Raw genomic sequence first — 23,447 nt, 5'->3', positions numbered from 1 at the left:
AAGCCCGGGATTTTCCTGCCTTTCTGACTTGGTTCTCACGTTGCTCATCTTCGCAGCCCGGAAGTCCAAAAAGTTGGGGAAATTGAAAGGGATGCACGAGGAGCAGCCCCAGCAGCGGCAGCAGCCGCCCCCGCAGAGCCCCGAGGAAGGGACGACGTACATCGCGCCCGTGACCGAGCCCTCTGTCAACACTGCACTTGTCCCCCACATGTCTGCTATCTCACCAGCACTTACTCCCTCTCCTGTGAAGATCCTGGAAAGCATCGAGCCGGAGATCGTGTACGCGGGATACGACAGCTCCAAGCCGGACACGGCGGAGTACCTGCTCTCCACCTTAAACCGCCTGGCCGGCAAGCAGATGATTCAGGTGGTGAAGTGGGCAAAGATACTTCCAGGTGAGTCATGTGCTGAGATGTCACTTCACACTTTCCTTGAGCTCAAAGAGGTATTTGCTTTCCAAATTGCATCTTTAATCCGTGGACCGTGCAGAGAAAACCAGCAGTTGTGGGGTGTGAGATGAACCTCTGAGAGAAGATAGTTGGGATTTTTCCTTGTTTTATGTAATGTTTGTTTCAAATGTCTGTGATTGATATTTAAAAAGCTTTCATTTTCAGTAACAGCCTCTTTAAGAAGAAAACATATTTTGTCACTGGAATGAAAAATTACGGTTTTATTTTTTCTGAAGTGGGAGTTGCTTTTGTTTGTGAATACTGGAAAAGTAAAAATCAATGTGTTTGGTGATGGTTTCACTAGCCCTTGTAGTTCATGGGTATTTTCTGGTTTGATCTCTAGGATTTAGAAACTTGCCTCTCGAGGACCAAATTACTTTAATTCAGTATTCATGGATGTGTCTGTCATCGTTTGCCTTGAGTTGGAGGTCGTACAAACATACAAACAGCCAGTTCCTCTATTTTGCTCCAGACCTGATCTTCGATGAGTAAGTATTCCTTAATGGCCCTTTTCAGTTCAGGCTGGAAGGATTGCTGTCTTTATTTGATTTTTCAGGCATTGTTGCAGTATAAGAAAATTTCAGCTAATTCTGGCTTAAAAAGAAGCTGAAGTTTTAATTTTCTTCAGTGACTCACATTTCAATTGCCAAAGTTTTGATTACTGCTGTCCTTTTCTCCTTATGTATGGGGATGTGTTCTCAAACTGGGACCATCCCACTGGTTTGAAATGTGACTGATACACAACCACGGTTTATAGAAAAGAACATTTTTTGGTATCTACTGGAGCTTGGAAAAATATCCGACTTCTAGGAAATGTGAATGTTTAAATTACTGGGGTTTTTCAGAGCAGTCATATAATGGTGCTTTTGTTAACAATATACAGCTGTTCAATGTGTTTTCTTGACAGTCTTAATTACCCTTCTTTGCAACCGTGAAAGAAGCCAAAATGTTTTTTCAGTAATGAAACATAACTTCTTTTATGATGCATTCAGACAAAAAGAAGGATCAACCATTCCGTCTGAGTATGTGTTCCTTCATATTTTATGTTTGTGTGTGTTTAGTGCTTTGCTTTTGATGACTATAATTTAATTTTTGTTCCATTCTCCTAGTGTTTATTACAAGACAGTAAAGTCAAAAATCTGAGTGAATGCACAGGCTGTCAAATGGGGCTTGCATCATTTGCTTATCCCAGAAGGTTGGGGCTTTTTTCTAGCGGTAAAAAGGAGACATGATCAATAGGATATGGGTGCACTTGAGGGGAAAAAAAAAAAAAACAGGAAAAGAATTAACAAAAAAATAACTTACCACTAAATCTCCTGATGCATTCTGAAATCTTTTTCTTGGAAAAGATGCTTTGTCGCTGTTCATCTTAATAGTCTGGAATCCCTACATAATTAATGGGTCTGAGATGGGTCTCAAAGCAGTGAGCAATATCAAAGAAGGATTGTTTGGTTTGGGTTTGTTTTTTTTTTTTAAGAGGAGGAACTGGTGATTTACTTCATGTGGCCCAAAACGTAGTGTCAGCCATTTTCCTTGTTGAAAGCACCTCCATTATGACTTGAACATTAGAGAATTGTCACAGAAAAAGGAAAAAAAAAAAGGTGTCTTTAGCTAGAGCTGAGTGAACTTTGAAGAGTTTAGTTGTCCTGGGGGAATGTAGACTAAAAGTTCAAACACAAAAGCAGCTTTCCCTCATCTCGAGGAAGTCAGTCAGGGGGTCAGAATTTATTTGACAGAGAAATCAATCCTGCTTGCAAATAAAAGTGTGTGCATTGCTTGCTCTTGTTATGCTGCAGCTAGAAGCAATTTCCAGAATTTGAGATCAATTTTGCAGTTTTATGCTGCAAGGCTTGAAGATAGGTGCCTGTAGAATTACACTGAGATTGAGGCAGGAATCCAGTTGGAAAGAGGAGTGCAAAATTAAAACATCCTAAACCAGATAAGTTATTGAGACAGTGGTTTGGTCTCCTGCATATTTGGCAATATCCTCATTGCAGAGAGAAGGCAATTGCTTATAAATAGAGAAAAAAAAATTGCCAGGCGATGTGAGAGGGGGACAGGGCCTTTTGAAGTAGCTAATCAGGGCAAGAAATTTCCTTGGAGGTAAAAGAGTAGGACATTTGGTGTTCACTCTGAACCAGTAATGGACACATCTCTGGAATGGGAAGGGTTTTCTTTCACACTCACTTTTTTTGTGTTTCATACTCACTGCTCATCACGGCAGGCATTTGTTCCCAGTTTCTCACATTGCCACTCAGGATGGTGGTTGAGATTGCATTTGGAGCCTGAGTTCAGGTAGGGCTCTCTGGCAAAATAAAGTTGTTGAGGAGCTGCAGAGAGCCAGTGGAGGTTGTCCCAGGTGGTCAGGGCTGACTGGGACAGTGAGGGACCTGATGGTGCAGTGCAGATTTAATTGCACCCCTCAGCTTCCTAATGAGTTGCAGGAAAGATGAAGCCTGGCTCTTCGTGGAAGTGCTCAGGGGAAGAAGGAGAGTTTGTGATCCCAAGTTTGGAGCAGCACACTTCTGGGCAGCAGGAGAAGACAACATTTCCTGTGGAGATGGTCAATCAGCCAAGCAGGTGCCCAGGGACACCTTGGAATCTTGGTCCCAGATGATGTCCAAGCCTTCACTGGGCAGAGCCCCAACCAGCTGCTCCCATGCCAAAATTAGCTCTGCAGGGAACAGGGGCTCGGACTTGAGACCTCCAGAGGTCCCTCCCAAGCTACTGGTTTGTGATTCTAAGTTAAGAGGTGCAGTGCTTTTCCCAGTCCTGAGGTAAGGCCACAGGTTATTATTTACTAGAATTGTACAACAGAGTTCAGTGTAGAAACCATTCTTGTAATACAAAATACAATACTTATTCGTGTTCATGAAGTGCTTTGAAGCTTTGCTCTGAAATTGCTGAAGGCTGGTCTTACCTTTACTTTTTGAGTACTGTGAACTTGGAAATGTGCTGTGTAATTATCAGCACTGGCCTTTGTTTCTGTGCCACAGGGTTTATTAGACCTCCCTGAGGTTTACTTGGTGAAAGTTTCTGAGTGTTTTACTGCCCTTGGCATTTTAGGACATTTATTAATTGATGCAGAATGAAAGGGGGTACTTTACAATGCCTTTCCTTTTACTGGTTTGAGAAAGTTACATTTCTGTTATCACCTGGCCAAAATTTTCTTGGTATTTCTTCATATTGTGTCTGGAGAGGTCATTTCCTGTTTTCTACAAGAAAAAATAAGAAATGTCCTTGACCAGACCCTTGGTGCCCCAGAGGGTTCAGCGTTTTCTTCAATGAACAGTTAAAAAGGAGTGAAAGTAGAGGTTGGCATTGGTGGAATTATGTGGCTTTGTTTCATGTTAAATGAATTTTCCGTTTACTCTTAACTACTGTGAATAAAAGGAAGTTGTAATGTTTCTGGAGGGCCATGATATATGATCTTGTTTTCTTTTGTGTTCTGAAGACCTGTAAACAAGGCCAATAGCAAATGAGGATTCGTGTTGTTAATAGCTGTTAAATGTAACTTTGATTGTATAAATACAGTGCAAAATGCCTCCCAACTCATATGTGGTTTGATTTCCTGTTAGCCTTGTGGAAGACTGGAAATATTTGTCTGCCTTCATTTAGTCATGCTACATATCTAATTAAGTGTACTGTTTGTCTTTATGGTTCAGGCATATATTCCATTGATTTAACTGGGCTTAACTGAACAAGATTTTAACTGAGGGATAAGAAAATGGCTGCTGAGCCTGCGACAGAAATGCCTAAAAAACAGCTTGCAAAGAGGCATAAAATAGTGTTTTGTATCGTGTTTGTGTAAGTTATGGCATGTGCAGTTTTTAAATCCATTTCTTTTGTAACGTAGTAGTTGTGGTCAAAACGAATATTCTGTAGATACAGCTTTTATTCCACAGTAAATCTTTAGAAGACCATCATACACATAACACCACATAATTCCTGCTGAGGGTAAACACTAAAAGAATGGCTGCTACATATGGGATAAAACTCAAAAGGTGTTGTAGTTATGTTTGTAGGCTGTGCAAACTCAAATTCAAGAAGTTGGAAAATTCCAAAATTAAGGTGGTCTGCAAAATCATAGTGTAAGACCCTTTGGGTATGTGCTTTGAAGACTGTATCCTTAACAAAACCCTTAAGTTATGCTATCCCATAATATTTTTCCCATGTGACTCTTTTGATCAGGTTGGATGAGATGTAAGGATTATGTAGGGAGAGACTCTTGGAAGTTTTTCTTCATTTGTTGTCATTGAGGAAGCCTTACCTTGAATGGATCTAGGGATTTGGGAGAACAGAGATATTAATGGGGAAGATTTTCTTAAGACATGGCAAAAGACTGTCCCTAATTCAAACCCTAAGCTCTGAGATTTTTCAGGTTCCTACTGCAAAAGTAACAGAAATCCTGCAAGAAAGAAAAAAGACAAAAAAAAAATCCAAAACAGTCTATTTAACTCAAGGGAGGGAGAAAATTTCTTTTCAAGATTTAACCAAGGACTTTAGCTAAAATTTTCTAATCTAATTCAACCTGAGGCAGGCACATGTGTGGATAATCTAAGTCCAGACCATTAAATGGGTAAAATCATACACAACTGAAAGCAGAAAACCAAGCAGTTCTGGCTGGAATGGGTGCAAGAACAAAGCCAGGGATGTACAAAACCCCATGGTTTGTAACACCAGATTAGTTTCAGGGATTCTGGCTGAAGCTCTGCAAAATACTCTTTACTACAGGGAGCAGCCTTAAACAGGATTTCTAAGACATAGTTCTGGAAGGTAGGGCAGTTAGTTGCAACTTCCATTGCTCTTTTCCTGACTGGATGAATTAATCATAGAACTAATGGCTAAAATGACTCTTCCCCTGGCTGTGCCCTTTTGAGGGAAAAATCCTCAACATTTTTGAAAAGAGGTGGTGTGACAGTTCGTGTCTTCAAGAAATGGGCCCAGCCTTTCAGAAGCAGGAGTTTCTGTGTTTGCAGTGCAGAAGTCAGATGCCCGAATTCCAGAGCAAGGCAAGGGATGCTCCTTTTTGCTCAGGTTTTAACGGGCTCAGGCAGTTGCTGTCCCGCCGGCTACTGGTGACAACATCCCAGGTATCTGCTTCCACCCATCCATTAAGTCAGGGCATTGGCTGGCTGCCTTTCAGAGGGCTCAGGAAGGAATAAAAAGCATTTACAAGCGCAGCACTGCCAACAGAAACCCAGCAGGAGCCAAGACACGGAACGGCAGGGATCCTCACTCACACAACGTGGGAAAGCAGTGGGGGCGGTGGGACATGGGCTGCCTTGGGGGCCACGGCATCTCCTCCTCCCAGCTGGAAGCCAGGAACTGCATCCCTCGTGGCAAGCTGCACTGCTTAGCCATTCCTTCCCCTAAGGAAGATGCACGGTGGCTTCTTGTTTCTCCTTAAGGCAAAAGCACAGCTGATGGCATTGATGATGAATATTAAAATTCGAGCCCTGCTTCTCTTCCGTATATTGGTTTATGCTCGCATAAAAGCCCCAGAGGGACGGCCCAACGCTGGATTCCCCCACAGGTCTTGATTTATTTTTTGCTTTTAGGTTTAACAGGGTCTCTCTGTAGATTTCTGAACCTGCAGGGACTTCTGAAAAGACTGAAGATTTCAAAATAATTTCCTACTTTTAGCAAATCTACCCAAATTACCTCATTTACCATTCCAGTCTTACCTGGCTGTAAAATAGCGGTGATGTGGGGATACTGAGAGAGTTCAGTGATGCTGAGACACACTGTGTGGAGACTCTTTAGTACCTTAAAGTGCAGCATCAATATTTCAACAGTATTTTGCAAATGCACTGCATGACTAATGTGCTGTGTGTTTTCTTGCTCCTTTGATTTTTCTCAGTTTGTCATCTGCGGCAGAAAGAATAAATCAGAAGTGTGCAGGTTCTGAATTTCCTGGCCATTGCACTTCATGCTGTCATTGTTTTTTTACCCTAGTCTTGAGGCACTTGAGGCTTTGCCTAATGAAAACTAGCACTAGGCGTTGTATGAGGTACCCAAAATTATTGGACTTGAAAAACTGAGTTTAAAACTGGGGCCAGCTTTCATGACCATTTTGATTAGTTATGACATTTTTCCATCTCTGAAATTATTGTATTAGATCATATGCAGCTCAGTCCTTACAGTAAAAATGCTTCAATAGAGACTAGACTTAATATTATGCACAAAACATTAAGAGCAGAATATACTGATGGATATATATTTGTTTTAAATTTAAAAAAAAATACATACTATGGATGTAATTAACTAAGCTTACTACAGATTGATATAAATAGATTCTTTAAAGCATAAAATTTTGCTCCCAGTAAAATTAAAATGGAGTATTGCAAGCATCTCCCATGGTATGCCTTTGGTAATTGCCACAAGCGTGAAGTTTTTAAGTTTAGAAGGAGACAGAGGTTGATGTTGGCAATAGAAGAACAATAGAGAATACATTTTTCAAATGAGACAGTTGAGGTAGAGCAAATGAGGTAGAGAGGGGCAGGAAAAAAACAGCAATACAAGAGGATTTCTAGGAAGTTTCTGTGCTAGTGTTGTCACGGGATGTGGATGGGCAGAGGATTTTGTAACATTGAGGAAAGCCATAAAATTAAATTAAAAATTATGATGTAGCTCAACTGAAACAGCTAAGATTGTATTAAAAAAATCTGCATCTAATAATTATGTACATTTTCTTAGTAAATACCATTTTCATTACATTCCTAAACCCCCTCATGGTATGCCTGTGGAAGCTGGGACCATTGGGACTTGGTGTTGCATAAGGCAGGGCAAGGATGCAGCAGCCTCTCTGTGCCCTTTCAGTGCTGAAGCCTGTAAGTCTTCCTGGTGTTCTGATTTCTATGGTAACAGCAGGAAGATAAACGTAATAAAATAAGCTGAATATTTAAAAATGCCTCTTTATTATTATTTTTTTTAATTTATTTATTTAACATCATATGCTTATTATAGTTAGATGATCTGTGAATGGTGACAAAGCCAATAAGAAACTTCACTTATTGTTTAAATGATTACTTTTTCGCTTTTACATTTGGCAGGATGATGGCTGTTAACCCTTTTGTCTTCCCTTGCAATCTGTTAATCCTGTAGTTTCTAAATTTAGGTACCTTTTTGTAATCTCTGTCATCTGGCAGTCTCCAAATCCCTCATTTTTTAATTATTATTGCCACAACCAGAGTTGGTAAGAGTCGTCAGTGTTTATTTTTGCTGATAAATTGTGTGTGCAGTCACTGGTCTTGTTGAAAGGTCAGCAACTGCTCCTTGGTGATCCTCCCTGCGTGGTTTTTGCTTGCATGTATTATTTTGGTGAGGAATACTGAATTCATGCAAAGTATCAGTGCAGTGGGAAGTGAATGTCTTCATCAGTAAATTTTTTATATACGTTGTTACTGCTATTTACTTTTTCATAAAGTGTGGCTCAGTTCCCAGCCAGCGAAGTAGATAAAGGGATTTTGTTACATACCCACCCCACAGATGAAAAAATGAAATTTTTGAAAACTGCCGTCATACATGTACATAATAAATGTAACATGCTTCAGCTAGATTTTTCAAGTCTATCCATCCTTTAAATTGGCCAGAGAAAGTTTAAGATCAGGACAAGGGTCTTCCTCATTTGCCCAGTCTAGCAATTACTTAGGCACTTTCTGAATATGAGATTGCATTCGGACAGTTGTGCTTAATAACCCTTCTGTGTCCTTCTTTGTGAATTTGCTTATTACCTCTTTGAATACGTTTATAATCTTGATATCTGAAATGTTCCGTGGCAGTTGCTTCTGCAATTCAATTGTGCATATTTGTTTGTTGGAGATGTTTCTAAAGCAGGTGGCTGATAATTTAATGGAGTGCCACTTCATTCCTGTGTTTGCAGTAATAGTGGATATAATCCTTCCCATCCCATGCATGCCATTTGTCACTTACATCTCCATCAAGTCTTGTTGTTTCTTCTGTGAGCTGAAGAATCAGTGAGTCAATTTGATCTCCCCTTGTATATCAGTTGTCTGCTGTCCCTGGCCATCCTCAGCTCCTCTCCTCATGCTTTATATTAATTTTGGGAGGAGACCAGACTGACACCCTGGATTCAGAGCACAGTGGAAGCAGCAGCAAAATTACAATTTCTCTCTTACTCTTGACTCTCCTCTCACATCTTTGCTTTTTTTGACGAATACTGAGCAAGCATTTTCAAAAGGCAGAAGCCCAAAAAATCTGTCCCAAGTTACACCTAGGGCTGTTTATTGTGTGATGCTTGTTAATCCAGTTATTTTGTATGTATGATGGGAGATGATTATACTGTCTGCATTGTCCAATCAGTGATTTTCACCTTCCATTTTGTCAGCCAGCCACACAGACTTTTCAGCAGGATTTTTCAGCAGCCTCTGACAGGCAGCTCCTGATTTCATCATCTGGAGCCATCAGCGAGCTCTGTCACCTCCAGAGGTTTGATTTTTCTCACATGATGTATGAGCACAGTTCTCAGCCCAGGCCCAGAGGAGCTCTGTGAGACCTCCCTGGTAACCTCCATTACCTGTGAGAGATGCCCATTTGTTATTACCCTTGGCCTCCTACTTCTAAGCTGCTAATAATCCACAAAGAGACGACCTCCTCATCCCTAAGCTCTCTTTAAGAGCTTTCAGGAGATCTTTTTAATAGCTTTAAAGTCCAACCCTGCCGTGATTGCATCCTCCCATACCTCCTGATGCAAGGCAGTGTGCACATCCTAGGCCAGTAATTACCCACGCTGGCACGCTGACAGAATTTATTAGAGCCCATACCCAAGCTGCATGCCCCAGTTTCCTTTCTGTGGAAACCAGGGCAGGGGAGAGGAGGAGGAGGAGGAGAGGGTTGGTGTTTGCTTAGGTCTCACCCCATATGGCTGTGGGATGCAGCTAGACCTGGCATGTGCAAAGCCTTTCCATCGTGCAGACGTCGCCTGGATGCACCAGAAGGTCCTCGTGCAATCATCAGAGTGCCCTCACAGATCCGTGAGACGTGACCTCTCTCTGCCAAGAGTTGTGCTGACTTTCTTCCCTTACAGCATGTTTATTTATCAATTCATGCTTCTCTTTCAATGGTTCTGCTCGATATAGAACTGGAGCTTACTAGCCTGTGGTCTCTAGTGCTCCCTTCCCACCCTCAGACCCATTTTAAGAAATCAGTCACGTTTGTCGCCTTCCACGACTTTTATAAGGGCAATTTAAGCAATAAGCTGCACAGCACAGTTAGTAGTTCAGCAATTCTGTATTTAAGTTGCTTTACAGCTCGTGGATGGATGCCATCTGGTCTTGGTGATTTATTACTATTCATTTTACTGTAATTTTTTTTTTTTTTTTTTTTATAAACCCTCTTCTACTCGCACTTGAATCTGAAACTATTTCTCACACTTGCTTACTGAAAAGGGAGAGTGGTGCAGAGCCTTACTGGGCTCCTCTTCAGAGAGCACCGATGCAAAGATTTTATTGAACTTTTCTGATCTCTCTCAAACGCTTCATTTTCATCTTGCTCATCAGTTGGCCCAGTGGATGTTCTGGCAGATTTCCAGCTGGTGATGGGTTCAAAAGGATTTGACTGTTAGCTTTTACGACTTTAGCACAAAGACTTGCCCAATGACTTTACATTTAGCATAGACCATAATTATGCTCTCCTGGTGTTGTCTCAGCTTGCCTTTGGGACATCCACAAGCATTTTGGGAGGGTTTCTTCTCACTTCTGTCGAGGTCTTAGAACAGAGGTTTGTTCCTTGCAAGTGTCTGAATGTGGTGCTGCTTTAATCTTCCTGCACATTGATGAGCTGTTTGCTGGCATCTCCAAATGCCTTTCACATGCACAGTGCTTGCTTCTGCTGCTTCCCCTGTAGAGTTAAATATGAGTGAAAGAAAAATTAGGAAGTAGTTTTTCTAAACTGGCATGAGAGGAAGACGTGCCTCAGTTGACTTCCAGAAAATGCCAGGCTTTGCGTGACAGCATGAGCAAAGTCTTAATTTTTGAGGCATTGTTGGCATAAAAGGAGAATTGCTGCTGCATGTGGAATATAGCAGTAATTTTGTTGATGAACCACTGCAAGTGACAACGAGCCTTGGCAGAATGGATGTATAAAACAATACCTAATGGGCACCTCTTCTGGCTCTCAATACCTTTCTCTGATGAACTTTGAAATGGGGTATTTGTTGCCATGTGTACATTATCATCATGTATTATTGAATATGTTATTGAATATGTTATTGAAAAAGCATTTTGGTAAAGGCATAATTATGTATTTTCTCATTTAAAACTGTGATTTGTCTCTTTTGAAATGCAAATGCAAACCAAAAGAGAGTATTTGGTATCAGCATTCTGCTAAGTGCATAATTAACTGTTAATACCAGCATATACTTGGGGTTTTTTGCTATTGATGTGCTTAGGATTTTTAGGGTTACATAACTGGGTGATTATTAAGTTGGATTTTATCACAAGTTCTCTGTTAGTGATTGAGAGCTGAAACTCTCCTTTGGCAATCATTATCCATGGGCTGTTGCCAATTCCTTTGTTGATAGGCATATAACAGGAGGACACTTGGCTGGAACTTTTAAAGCAGCTCTAAATTTCTTAGTATCACTTATCCAGGATGGTATTCTCTAGGGTCACCATGACGATTTTCTTGTGAGAAAGATAATTTTCAGACTTGACTTCTGTAAGTTCAGTTTAAAATTGCCAAGTTGAATTTAAAAATTGCCAATTGCCTGGGTGGCTAAAGGCCTCAAAGTAGCAGCTTAATGTCTGTAGATCTGTTTCACTATGAAATTATCTTCCTTGTCTGATTATCAGTGTTCACACTGGTGGTCCAGGGTCCAGTCACTATTTTGTCCTGGGTTTGGCAGTGCCCAAACTGGCCATTGGTGCAAAGTGACAGGCATTTTTGCCTTCCTGGAAGATGACTCTAAAGCTTTGCTTTTGGAGTTGAAGGCAAAGTGTTGAAGGGAGAATGTTTTGTCTGTTTTGCTGTGGCTTGCAGACTAAGCAGAGATTAGAAAGTGCTGAATAAAAAAGAAGTACTGAATGAAAAGTCACAATTGAATTTTGCCTGAATCCTGCATGTATTTTGGCTTGGATTTTGATCAGTGTGTTAACTTAATGAGGCTGCTCCAGTGCAGGTGACTTTGGTGGGGTTTTTAATGGCTCCAGGATGGGACACAGGTGTCTGAGTGCAGTCCATGGAGCAGAGGGATGCTCAGTGTTTCCTGCCCCTGTGCATGGAAGGATTGGTTCAGGTAGTGGCATTCTGTCACCACTGTTGGAGCTGTTGGAGTAGAATAGTCCCTCAAGAGACAGTTGAGTGTTGTGACAACAATATGGTTTTTTTTCTTTCCTCAAGAACCTCAAAAGTTTTTCCAGTCAAGAAAGCCCTCCTAAGGCAGGTAAAATAATTCAGGCCAAGGGCTTTTTTTATGATTAGATGGTTTGAGCCACTGAGCAAGGGCTTCTGTAGTCCCATGTCCTGGTCTTTTTCCCTTTTTATCCCCAGTATCTCTGCCTTGCCCTCAAGGTGTCTGGTGATGTTTTTACTCTTCTCTCTGTCAAGTTCAAACTGACTTCTCTTGGCATGAGGGAAAGCATGCCTTGTTTTCAGAGGCTTCCAAACAGATTTTGGCTTTCAGGCCTTTGGCAGGTTTTCTTGTTGGGCTGTATTTGTTTGATTGGTTGTTTTTTTTCTTACAGTGTAAAGTGCTTTCTGAAGGTCCCTGAAATCAATTTGATCGGTGGGCAACCTTCAAATGGATACAGGTTTTAGTCTAGCAAGGGAAAGGCTCTTGGTTATAAAATTGGAAATGGTTCTTACAGTGGTAAAAAAGTGTGAAATCAGAAGACACGAAAGCTATCTTTGACAGCAGAGTTTTGCTACAAATATTTATTGGTCTTCTCCTAAGTCTTTTCTGGGCTACAGAGGCCTAGGGACAAACTCAGGTGCTTTTTGTTCCTCTGAGGTGCACTGAAAGGGGATTGGCCTTGGCCAATTTTTTCTTGGGATTATCAGCAAGTCACTTAAGTCCTGATGAAATCTCAACACACCCACCACAGCCTTCCCTTTATTCACTTCTCTGTCTAGTTTAGGAAGATGCCTTGTGCTGCAGCTTTGAACAGTACCCATGAGAAAGTAAATAAAACGTGGTATCAGGTTTGGTTTGGGGCCGAGTTTCTCCTGCCAGTGAATATTTCGTGCTGCCTGGGTTCCTCTTTTTGGTTACGGTCACTTGAGTTGCAGTTTCCATCCTCAGCCAGGAGATTTACGATGCTGGGCTTTATGATGACTTCAGGAATGATGAGTTCCTTACTCATAACAAGCTGTTTCTCTTCTGCCTGCCTGTAGCTCCACAGCCTTTGATGCAGCTGCTTGGTGTCTGTGGAGATCTCATAAGGGTTTTATGGGCTGTATGGCTGGTTTGGTATTTAGGGTTATAAATGGTTTCCTCAAAGCATCCCTGCTCTCCTGGGATGACTGGTCAGATCCTGCGTATCTGTTGTAGGTGGGTGGCTCCAATGGGAATCGGGCAGAGCAGTGGGAATGGCTGGTGGGAGCAGTGGGAATGGCTGGTGGGAGCAATGGGAATGGCTGGTGGGAGCAGTGGGAATGGCTGGTGGGAGCAGTGGGAATGGCTGGTGGGAGCAGTGGGAATGGCTGGTGGGAGCAGTGGGAATGGCTGGTGGGAGCAGTGGGAATGGCTGGTGGGAATGTCTGGATGCCCTGCCCATCCACGGGGCTGCGGGAAAGGTCAGACAAAAGGTGAGCTGGGCATTACTTTAAGCCCTGTAAGGAGACACTCGGGAACTTAAGATGGATTAATTGAAGGTGTAAAGTTTAAAGAGTATTATTATGAAGGAGGATTAAGCTGAACTGAGCTAATGACACCACTTCTGAATGCGTATCCAAATAGCGGATTCAGAGCTTTGGCTCCACGCCTTTTGTTACTTAAATGTACTTAGCTTCTTAAATGTCCCCAGAAAAATACATTCCCTTATATTCCAGATCTTCATATCCTCTGTTTTTCATGTTGAGAGGTTCAGATGCTGTGTCAGAGGTGGGACTGGGTTTGGTTGGTTGGGATTTGTCTTTTTTTTTTTTTTTTTAATCTCTCCCTTTTTTTTAAACAGAAAAGTTTGTTTTAATTTTTCCTTGTGGTGATAAAAGCATTTGTGATGATTTGATGGCATTTATTCTTAGCTGATGTGAGGAAAAAAATAACTTCATTCATGTTATGCTGCCATGCTTTAATTTCTCTGTGCCTCTTTGCTTTTATCATATTTCTATTCTTTATTTTGTTGCTGCTCTCAAGGTTGGATATCTGTGATGTCAGCATCTGAATTTTTCAAAAGCTGTGTACCCTCTTATTCTACACAGTCTGGGTTGAAAACCAAATGCAAAGTTGAATACTGTAAACTCCCACAAAATGCTTATCTTTCATTAAACAGAGTTGTGAATTAACTAACATAATTTTTAGTTGGTAATATTTTGTAAATAAGTAATAAATCAACTTAATTGATTTTTCAGGTGGCAAACTGATTTGAAATAATGTGTGTGCTGTATATTAAACAAATCACTTAGTAACTCATTCTGTGCATAATTGTATTTCACTACAAACAATACCATTAGGTTTTCCTTGAGGGTAAGCCTAGAAATCAATATTTGTAAGTAGATAAAAGAATGAATATTTAAAAGACAGAAATAAATAACTAACAAAAAAAACCCCTGACTATAACTGAAATCCTTCTGTTTAGGCAATTACATATAAGCACGCCAAGTACAAAGAAAAACAAAAGGCAGAAATTTGGATGTCAGAAAAAGTGCAATGCAACATAAAAAAAATTAAGTTTTTGAGTCAACACTTTTACAGTTAACTTGCACAGAGAATGTTTTGCCACCAGAAAAAAAAAAAAGGGCATAAGAAACCTGAGACAAAACATCATAATGTTTTATAGGGTTTTGGTTTTTGGGTTTTTTTTGGTTTTTTTGTGTGTGGCTTGTGGTATCTTTTGAAAAATCTGTCACTTCTCTCTGTGGAGGTCAAACACAGGGATGGTGGCAGTGGCTTTATATGCTGAGGCTGGAGCAACAAACCTTGGTGTCCTGCAAAAGTAATGATGGATGTCATAGATGCTCTTACTTCGAGTGCTGCTGTCTCTGGCCATCTGAGATATACTTTAACATGTAGAATTTAAAATACAAATTGCCTTTATTAATCATTCCCCTTTTGACTTCAGTGTGTATCTCTCAGAGCCTCCTGGGAGCAGTCCATGATGCATAATAAAAACAAATACATATGGCATTACTCCTACTATTAAATTTAATTTAAAAAAAAAATGAAGCTGGAAGTTCTTAGTTCTCAAGAAAAGAGGGTGGAGCAGGGGAAAAGTGCAGAGCCCATCTAACAATGGGGAGTCTGCTTTATTAGTATTAAGGAGGAAAATGAAATTGTGCTGGCAGTAGTGCAATAAAACACCAGGAAGATTATGTCAGTCTTTGTTTGCACACAGTATGATTCTTCTCTTTCACCAGCCAATTTGTATATTTGAAAAAGCAGTTGCTTGGTTAAAATAATGAGCTGAACTTCATCCAATTCCCCAGTTATATGAAAAGATGTTAGAAGAAATACAGACAATTAGTTTTGAGCAACTCAAAAAAAGAAGAGTAGCGGTCACTGAACAATTACAGGACCTTGTCTGCATACCTGCATATACACACACAGATACACTCACTTATATCAGAGTTTCTGCATTTCAATTCTCAGTGACTCTTTGCTGTAGCTGTTGGGGTTTGAGATGGCAGCTTCAGAAATCTAGCAAAATTCTAACTAATTCTGCCTGAAACTTGAGCAGGATAGGTTAGCCTAGGATTACTTCAGAGAAGAGAGACAAGGTCTGAAGTTAAATTTATGAAAGCATATTTAAAGATACAAGTCATATATCCTAATTATTTTATGATTTAACAGACAGAAGTCTGTGTTAATGAACAAGTTCCTTTTTTATATATATTCCTTTATTCCAGATTGTTTTAGTTTGCTATTTTGGGAATGATTTTTGAATATTTCAGTGTTTGAACAGGAGATGTCAAATGATGGGGGAGTGTATCATCCAGAGCATGCATTCAGTGGGTGTAGGTTCCCCTGTTTCACCAGCTCTGACCTCTTCAGCAGGCACGTTCCCATCAGCCAGGGCAGAGCTGAAGAAACACTGAAATTCAAATACGTTTTAAAACATTTTTGCCACTTCATTAACACCATCAGTGACAAAACTCAAGTTGCATTTGTTGCGTTCCTTTTGCTTGGTCTGCTGGGTAGCAAGATGTCTTGGTTTGAAAAACAGGCATCTGCCAAGAAAGGCAGGAGCCTCTTTTTTTAAAATGGAGAATGTAAACCCCCCCCCCCCCTCCAAATTTTATAATTTTGAGATTAAGGGGCTCTCAGGCAAAGATATGGGAATAGGAATAACAGTTCTTTACTAGGAAAATTGAAATAGAAATGCAGTATTACAAAGAACAAACCCAAAAACACTGACAGAGTCAGAATCCAACCTGACACCCCGTCAGTCAGTCAGGGTGTTGGTAGCAGTCCCATTAAATGGTGGCTGCAGTCCTCCTGCAGGGACAGATGTGGTTCAGCTGAAGCAGTAATCCTGTAGAAGGGTGCAGTTTTCTTCTGAAGGTCTAGTGATGATGTAGAAGGGTCTGGTTCTCCTCTGGGAATCCAGTGGAAAAAGGCTGCCTTGGTGTTCCAAATCTCAGATTTTATCTAGGTAGGAAATGCTTGGCTCCTCCCCCTGGGTGGGGCATCTCCCAAAGGGATGATGTAATTTTAGCAGTCGTGCAGAGGGACCTATTAACAGAATGATATTTCCCTGGAGGAAGGATGGGTTGTGGAAAAGGGAAAGAGCACTGCCCCACCTGGTTTTAATAGAAGGCCCATTAACAGAGGATGTCTCCCACAGAGATAATGATCACTGCATCATCTGGTTTCAGCAGATGGTGATGGAATACATACTTTTGGTCACATCCTGTACTACAACCTGAGACATGAGGCCTGCTCAGCCATGCACTGCAGAGGGTGAAGGGAGCAGGGTGGTGCCCAGGTGATGCCCCTGCAGGTGTTGCTCTCCCGTATTTATGGTGTGGATGTTGTTCCCCTGTCCCTGCAGGGAGCGGATGCGCCAGTCGGCGATGTTCGAGCTGTGCCAGGGCATGCACCAGATCAGCCTGCAGTTCGTGCGCCTGCAGCTCAGCTTCGAGGAGTACACCATCATGAAGGTGCTGCTGCTCTTGAGCACAGGTGAGTTGGGCCCCTGGTTATGTAGGAGTGCTTGGAAAATGTTCCAGCTCACAAAGAGATGCGGTGATTTCAATCAGCTGGACAAAAAGTGGCGAACTGTTTCCAGCTGGGCTGCAGGAATGAGCCTGGGTTTGTGCCGTGGGGTTTATCTGCAGTTAGCACAGGAAGTGTCTTGTGCATTGGAGGGACAGGAGCAGCCAGGCACAGGACTTTGGCCCCCCCTTCCCAAATAGGGACCACACCGACAGACATGCCAGGCAAGTGCCACAGCTGTGGGGATTGAGGGGGAAATCCCTGCTCGCCATTCAAAGCCACCAGGGTTTGGCTGACTTAACGTGACCTTCAGGATCAATAGATGTGCACTGCCTGTACTGCAGAGCAGTGATCTTGTAATGCCAAGTGACTTGAGAATGGAAAGCCCTTTTACGGGCTTCTGAGAGTTTAATACATGACAGTGTGTGCTTCCTTTTTCTCTTGAGCATCATGCTTTGAGTTTTAATTCACAAAATTACATCTTGGTGCTTGTTACAGCACTGTGTAGTAATTAGCAGATCTCTTGATCTTACCTTACTGAAAATACTGAAAACCTTCTGTCCCACTACGATTGTATAAATTCACAGGCAGTCTGTACATTACTTTTCCATTAGTAACAGCCTGTAAACAAATGTTATTCTGTGGAATCCTGCTCCTTTTTGTGGGGAACAGCTCAGTGATGCCATGACAAGCCAGCTGTGTGGTTAAAGGACTTGCCTTTGAGGGGGGACATGAGGCTGCAGTTCCTGTCAGGGCTGGAGGGGATTTGGATCCTCTAACAGAAACCTTCTCGGGCTGTTTTTTGGGCTCAGCCATGTCCCTCCCTGCCCTCTTCTGACTGAAGCTGTTCCAGCTTGCCTGGACTGGGAGAGACACCACTTTTTGGGGAGCCCTTTGTGTCCTGGTCTGGGGAGCCTGACCCCAAGTCCTACTCCACCAAGGGCTGGAGATGGTCAGCCAGTGAACCTGGGACATGGGGAGGGGGCTGTGCTCCAGGCTTGTCCTGAGAGGTACATGGACTTTTTTTTTAAGGTTGTCGCTCCTGGTGTTCCAGAAGCAATGTGCTCAGGGAAGTTTGGCTCCCAAAATGTTCTTGAGAGTGTCTGGATTGGAGATCTGCCCCTGCAACATTTTAATCAGCCTTAAAGGGGAAGAATCTTTAGAAAAAGAACCTGAAGGCATTCTAAAAATGCCGCAAAATGTCTTTAAGCCAGGTATTTATTTATTCTACCCTCTCGAGAGTGTAAACTAATGAGTTATTGCAAGAATCTGTTAGGTGAGATCAGTCTGGCCAACTTCAGTGAGCTGAGTCCCTTTCAAACACACCACAGTCACTGAAAATCTGCTAAAAATAGGTTTTTTGGGGAGAATCAGGATGGTGATATCAGTCGTGATAAAGCCCGGGAAGTGTCAAGTGAAGGGCAGCAAACCTTTTTTTTTGAGTGATTGCACCTTGGTACAGTCTTATGACAGAAAACACCAGGTTTGTTTTCATTTAAATTCTCTTATTGAATCATGTGATGAGCAGAGTACAAGTTATTCTGAAACTTTCATGGCGACCACATCAAGGAAGTTTCACTCCATTTACATGTGGAAGAAACCACACATTACAACTCAGTTGTTTTCTTGCTTTCCACAGACCATAGATTTTGGGAGCTTGCCAACAGTATTGCTGCATTTAATAAGTAAAATCAGAAACACTGGGCAAATCTCCAGAATTTCATGTTTTGCTTGAGTTCTCTTTATTTGTGGTCTTTCTTTCTTCCTTAATAATCTGGCTGGGGTGATAGGATAATAATTTTCAGACAGAACAGTAAAATACATAGTAGTAAACAAAGAAAGAGTGACTCTAACAGTCCATAAGCACTGTACTTACTAAAGGAACTGTAAAGTCTGTGCATTTTGTGTGAGGGCCACAGCATGCTCTGATGGCTTTACTTATCTTGATTGGTGCCTCTGTGTTCATTCACCTTGAACTGAATTTGTAGATTTGTTCCAGACAGTTTCTTTTATCTGTCAGCTGACTGAGGGAGTTTGCATCTAGAATTTGAAAATTAAATGAACATATGATATTTATGCTATGATTGTGTAACATAAATGTATAATATTTACCCAGCAGCGAGCAGGCTGGTGTGTCCTAGGCTTTTTTCTAAAGATTCTTCCTTCTGCCCCCTTCTAGCACTTGGTGGCCTCAAAGTCCTTGCTGCTCTTGTGGTGGTACCAGCTCCTCCTTGTTCCCCATTGCTACATTGCTCTGGTAGATACTGATGCTTTTTCTTAAAGCTTCTCCTCTGGAGCCATTTAGGGCAGTTGTTACATGCTTCTGATGTGATTTCGGTGGGATAGGGGCAGTTGGGAGGATTTAGAAGAGAGGGGAATGGATGAACAAGACAGTTTCTGTCAAGATGTTAAGTCAGGGTAAGATAAATTGGAAGATCACCTTTTTTTTCTTTCTCTTTTTAGGAGGTAACTCCCCATTTAGCTTAATCTGACATAGTTTTCTGCCTTGCTTAGGAAATAAACTCATTCCTTTACAGACCAGTATTTTATTTTCCTTCTATGGACTATGCCTAAGAGATGCAGTGAAAAAAAACCATTTGATGGTTAAGCAGTGTTCAACCAATTCAGATGCTAGACTTCAGAGTATTTTGAGCAATGTTGTTAATAACCTCTTTGGAATTTTCATAGGGATCTGATCCTCATAAGCCATTCCTGTTTGGGGCAGACCCTGCAGGAGTGCAAGGGTGTTTGCAGTCCAGAAAGAAACAGAGTGTTTGCTTTTGTAATCAGCCTTGCTGATATTGGTGACAATAAAAAGTATCAGAAAACTGCACTCTTGACCCATTCATAAAATGATGATTCCATGATCATGATTCTACCTCCCTCTGGCAGATGGAAACTTTAACAGCACACTAGAAATGCCTGCAACTGTCTGTCATGGTCAAGCAGAGGGTCAGGATGCCTGTTTGGAAAACAGGCATTCTGTTCTGTGCAGAAAAGTGGCTCTGTTTTATTCTAGATGCTATGCAGATGCTTGCTAACATTCAAAGAAACTTTAGATCTTACTTGATGGCATAAAAATGTGTCGCTTGGTCTAGCATTTCTGCAGATAAAAGCTGTGATTCTGTACCTTCTCCTCCTCTGCCAAGTGTGGGGAATCATTCTGGAATGATAAATCACGTTTTCAGCTTCTAACAAAATACCCTTGCTCCATCTGCCTGGTTTTTATGTGGTTGGATTGAATTGAAAGCAGTTTGGACATGAGGTTAGCATGTGTCGTATTTCTGAGATGTTATCTTGTCCTCTGCCACAGCTTCTGCAATCTCACATCTGGAGAGGATGCCTGAATCGCTCGAGAATCTGTGTGATGTTGTTGATCCCTCACCAATGTCTGTAAAATTATGGACTTTGCTTAAAGGTTTCATTCCTTCATCCGTTGACTGGTGTAACTGTTTAAGTATGCACATCAAAAGAATAAGCAATGCAGTTAATACTAATTTCAGACTGTCTTTTCAATGACAGTTCCCAAGGATGGTCTCAAAAGCCAAGCTGCATTTGAAGAAATGAGGGCAAATTACATTAAAGAACTAAAGAAGATGGTAACTAAATGTCCAAGTAACTCTGGGCAAAGCTGGCAGAGATTCTACCAACTGACTAAACTTCTTGACTCCATGCATGATGTAAGTATAACTCCCCAGGGAGTGCAGAAAAGTTAAGCAAAAAATCTCTCCATTAAGGTAAAAAAATAGTCTTTAATTGTGTTAACTAACAGGGAGATAAAAAACAAACATACTCTTTCTAAAGGGACATCTGAGAGAAGTTTTTAGATGAATTTAAGAAGTTAAAATAAGAAAGTAGAAGTCATTAAGGTGAAAGGTGCAAGGTCAGTGTATTACACATCCAACATGCCTGATGTGCCAATAAACATAGAATTCATTTGGTGATCTTTTACAGCTGGGTTTGTAATAATGATGACTTTAAAAGATGTATTGAGACCTTGGAGCCATCCTGGATGTTTGAAGCTTTATTTGAACTTTTGAAGTGGAAGATTCCTTGTTGGTTTATTTTTGCCACCCTGCCTCATTCCAGCACAAGTTTTTTTTACACATCTCAGCTGTGAGATGTGATGAAGGACACAAGAAACTGAAAGTTTGGCCTCAAAGCAGCTGATGTGCTGCTGATGCCTCTGCCCAGAGTGGTGGTGGTGGGTGTGGTAGGTTCCAGGAGGGGTGTTCATACATAATGCTGAGCTGTTTAGCTGGGAGCAGCCTGGTTCTGTCCAGTGTAATGGTAAGTGTAAAGATTTCCCTCTGCAGCAGCAGGGCTGTATCTCCTTTAACTTGCTCTGAGGGAGCCTGCAGCCTCTACAGAGGAAACAAGTGAACCCAGCTGGTAAGGTCACCTCAAGCTGAGGGTTTTCCTAGTACCCCCTGAGAGTTCCACGGGGAAAAGCCCATTCTGGCACCCATCCTCTCTGAAGCTGTGCCACGGTGGAGCCAGTGATGGGAGACTCCTGGCGACAGTGAAGGTGACCTTTAGTCATGTTTGGGTACGTGAGAGGAGGGCTCCCAGCACACTCATCACCCTCCCAGTAAAATTTGGCAAACTGCAGCAAAGGAGAAAACTGCCCTAGTCTATCCTGGATGGACAGGGAAGGATCTTTGCTGCATGAAGAAACTACAGCACTTGATTTCAGAGCCTGCATACAAATGCATGTCTTTGTGCTCAACTTAAATTTCATTTTGCAGAGACAGTACAGTACAGTGCACTTCAGGTCAAATCGGTGTAAGAGCCTGAGGTCTGTTTACAGAATGTACATATGGAATTATTTTTCAAATATTGTTCTGTTGTTCATTAAAACATTGCAAACTTTAGTGGGAGGCAGGGAGAGTATTATTAGTACTGCAGTAATAGCTCATTCTTCAGAGATCAGGTTTCACTTGCTCAGTGCCAGCAAAGGAAGTTGTAGTGTTTTAGTGGAAAGAAAAGGGATGGGTGATAAAATCATTTGTAAGAATTCACATCTGAACCTCGAGGCAGCATAACAGACCCCTGCATTTATGGAGTTTTCTAATCCTCTTCAGGATAGGCAATGTCTGTGATTTGTTGCTGAAATGGGAGTGTTTGTGTGGTTAAGGTGACTGGATGACAGGCTCGTGCTTACTGAGAGCGCTCAAATGTCCTACAGACATTTTCCAAAACACAGCATTAACCATTGGGAGCTGAACTAACCAGAGGAAGCAGGCTGCTCTTGCATTTTATTTAATTTTTAATTAAGCTATTTTTGCATTACTTTTGTTTTAATAGAGCACTTTCTTTCAAAGGACTTTTTAAAGAAAGTCCTATTGTCAGCAATCTCTGTTAGAAAGGCTGGTTGTCTCCACAACAGTGCTTCCTTTTAGAGATGATACTGGAGGCTTGTTCACAAGGGCACTTGTTTATTTTTTCCTCTTTAAAATTGTCTTTTTTTGCGTTTTGATTTTTGCAATCCATCAGAATAAATTTAGGCTGGTGATAATATTAATGAGAAGTGAGAATTAATATTCTCTCCTCACTGCCTGTTAGTGCAGAATCTCTCCGTTCAATCGACATAATGCAAATTTTCTGCTCAGCTCCTTAGTCTGGGAGGAATGCTTCTTCAGCTGTCACCTATGTATTTTTAACTTACTCCATTTTAATTTTAGAGGATCAGAATATGTTTGGTGCTGGGCAGTCCAACTGGAGCTGAGGCCCCATATTTACATACTGCTGTAGTCTTGGCATTTTCAGTGCAAGCCTGAAGGGGCTGGTGCACAATTTGTGCTTGTTCAGCCCTCCTGCTCTATCCAGCTTGTCCATCTGAGCAGAGCAGCATCTCATCACTCATGGAATTCACTTTACCTGAGTGTAGAGGCAAGCAATAAAAAACCCTGCTCCTTTGCACTTCCAGACTTGCTTTCACCAACCTTATTTTGGAGACATCTGTCTGAGGAATATATGAAATGCAGTGCGTGGAAATATCAAATTACAGTATGCTTGGCTTATATAGTATGAGGAAAAAACAGAAAACCCCAACAAGATGGTTTTACATTGCTCAGTATGCTAAATCATTCATCCACACAGCAAACATATGTGCAGGTAGAAAAATGCCGAGCTCAGGAAATAGAGAAATTTTCAAGAAGGCCAGGCAGGCACTTAAGTATTTGAAAACATCAGCAACTTTATTTAATGATCCATAAAGCCTCAGAGCACCTGAGAAATAAGAGATGGAAACCCATCCTGGGCAGCCAAGATGAGCAGGGTTTTGTGCATGTGCACACCTGTGCTGAGCCTTAGGAGCCTGCCAGCAGTCTGCCCTGTCCCCTGTATGTGCATGGTGCCCTGGGGAAGCCGTGGGTGCTGAGCCAGCAGGACCTGGGTCAGTGTTGGACATGGCAGTGCTGGGTTAACAGCTGGACTCAGGGATCTCACAGGTCTTTTCCAACATTAATGATTCTATGATCCCGTGTTTCCTTTTTGTAGGGATTGTACTTCTCTTATTTTGGGTGGCTCATGTGTATCATTTCCTGGAGGAACACAGTGTAGCAAGGACAGCCCCCCTCTCCACCTAGACCTCAAAGGTTTTGGTCTTGTGCCTGTGAATGGCTGTGGGCATTTCAGGGAGAGATGCACTTGGATGGAGG

General features: G+C 41.7%; 1 protein-coding gene across 2 annotated transcripts in view; it reads left to right on the top strand.

Annotated features, from left to right (window-relative positions):
• Window positions 1-23,447, top strand: part of NR3C2 (nuclear receptor subfamily 3 group C member 2) — a 188,233-nt gene that overhangs the window by 155,853 nt on the left and 8,933 nt on the right. For both annotated transcript variants that reach the window (XM_014880533.2, XM_014880534.2), the window contains exons 5-8: window positions 57-395; window positions 793-937; window positions 16,622-16,752; window positions 20,308-20,465. In XM_014880533.2, the coding sequence (XP_014736019.2) occupies window positions 57-395; window positions 793-937; window positions 16,622-16,752; window positions 20,308-20,465 (773 nt within the window). The remainder of the gene's footprint in view (window positions 1-56; window positions 396-792; window positions 938-16,621; window positions 16,753-20,307; window positions 20,466-23,447) is intronic.

Source organism: Sturnus vulgaris, chromosome 4 (assembly GCF_052056855.1).
Source record: "Sturnus vulgaris isolate bStuVul1 chromosome 4, bStuVul1.hap1, whole genome shotgun sequence".
Lineage (NCBI taxonomy): Eukaryota > Metazoa > Chordata > Aves > Passeriformes > Sturnidae > Sturnus > Sturnus vulgaris.
This window is presented reverse-complemented; position numbering and strand designations above follow the sequence as displayed.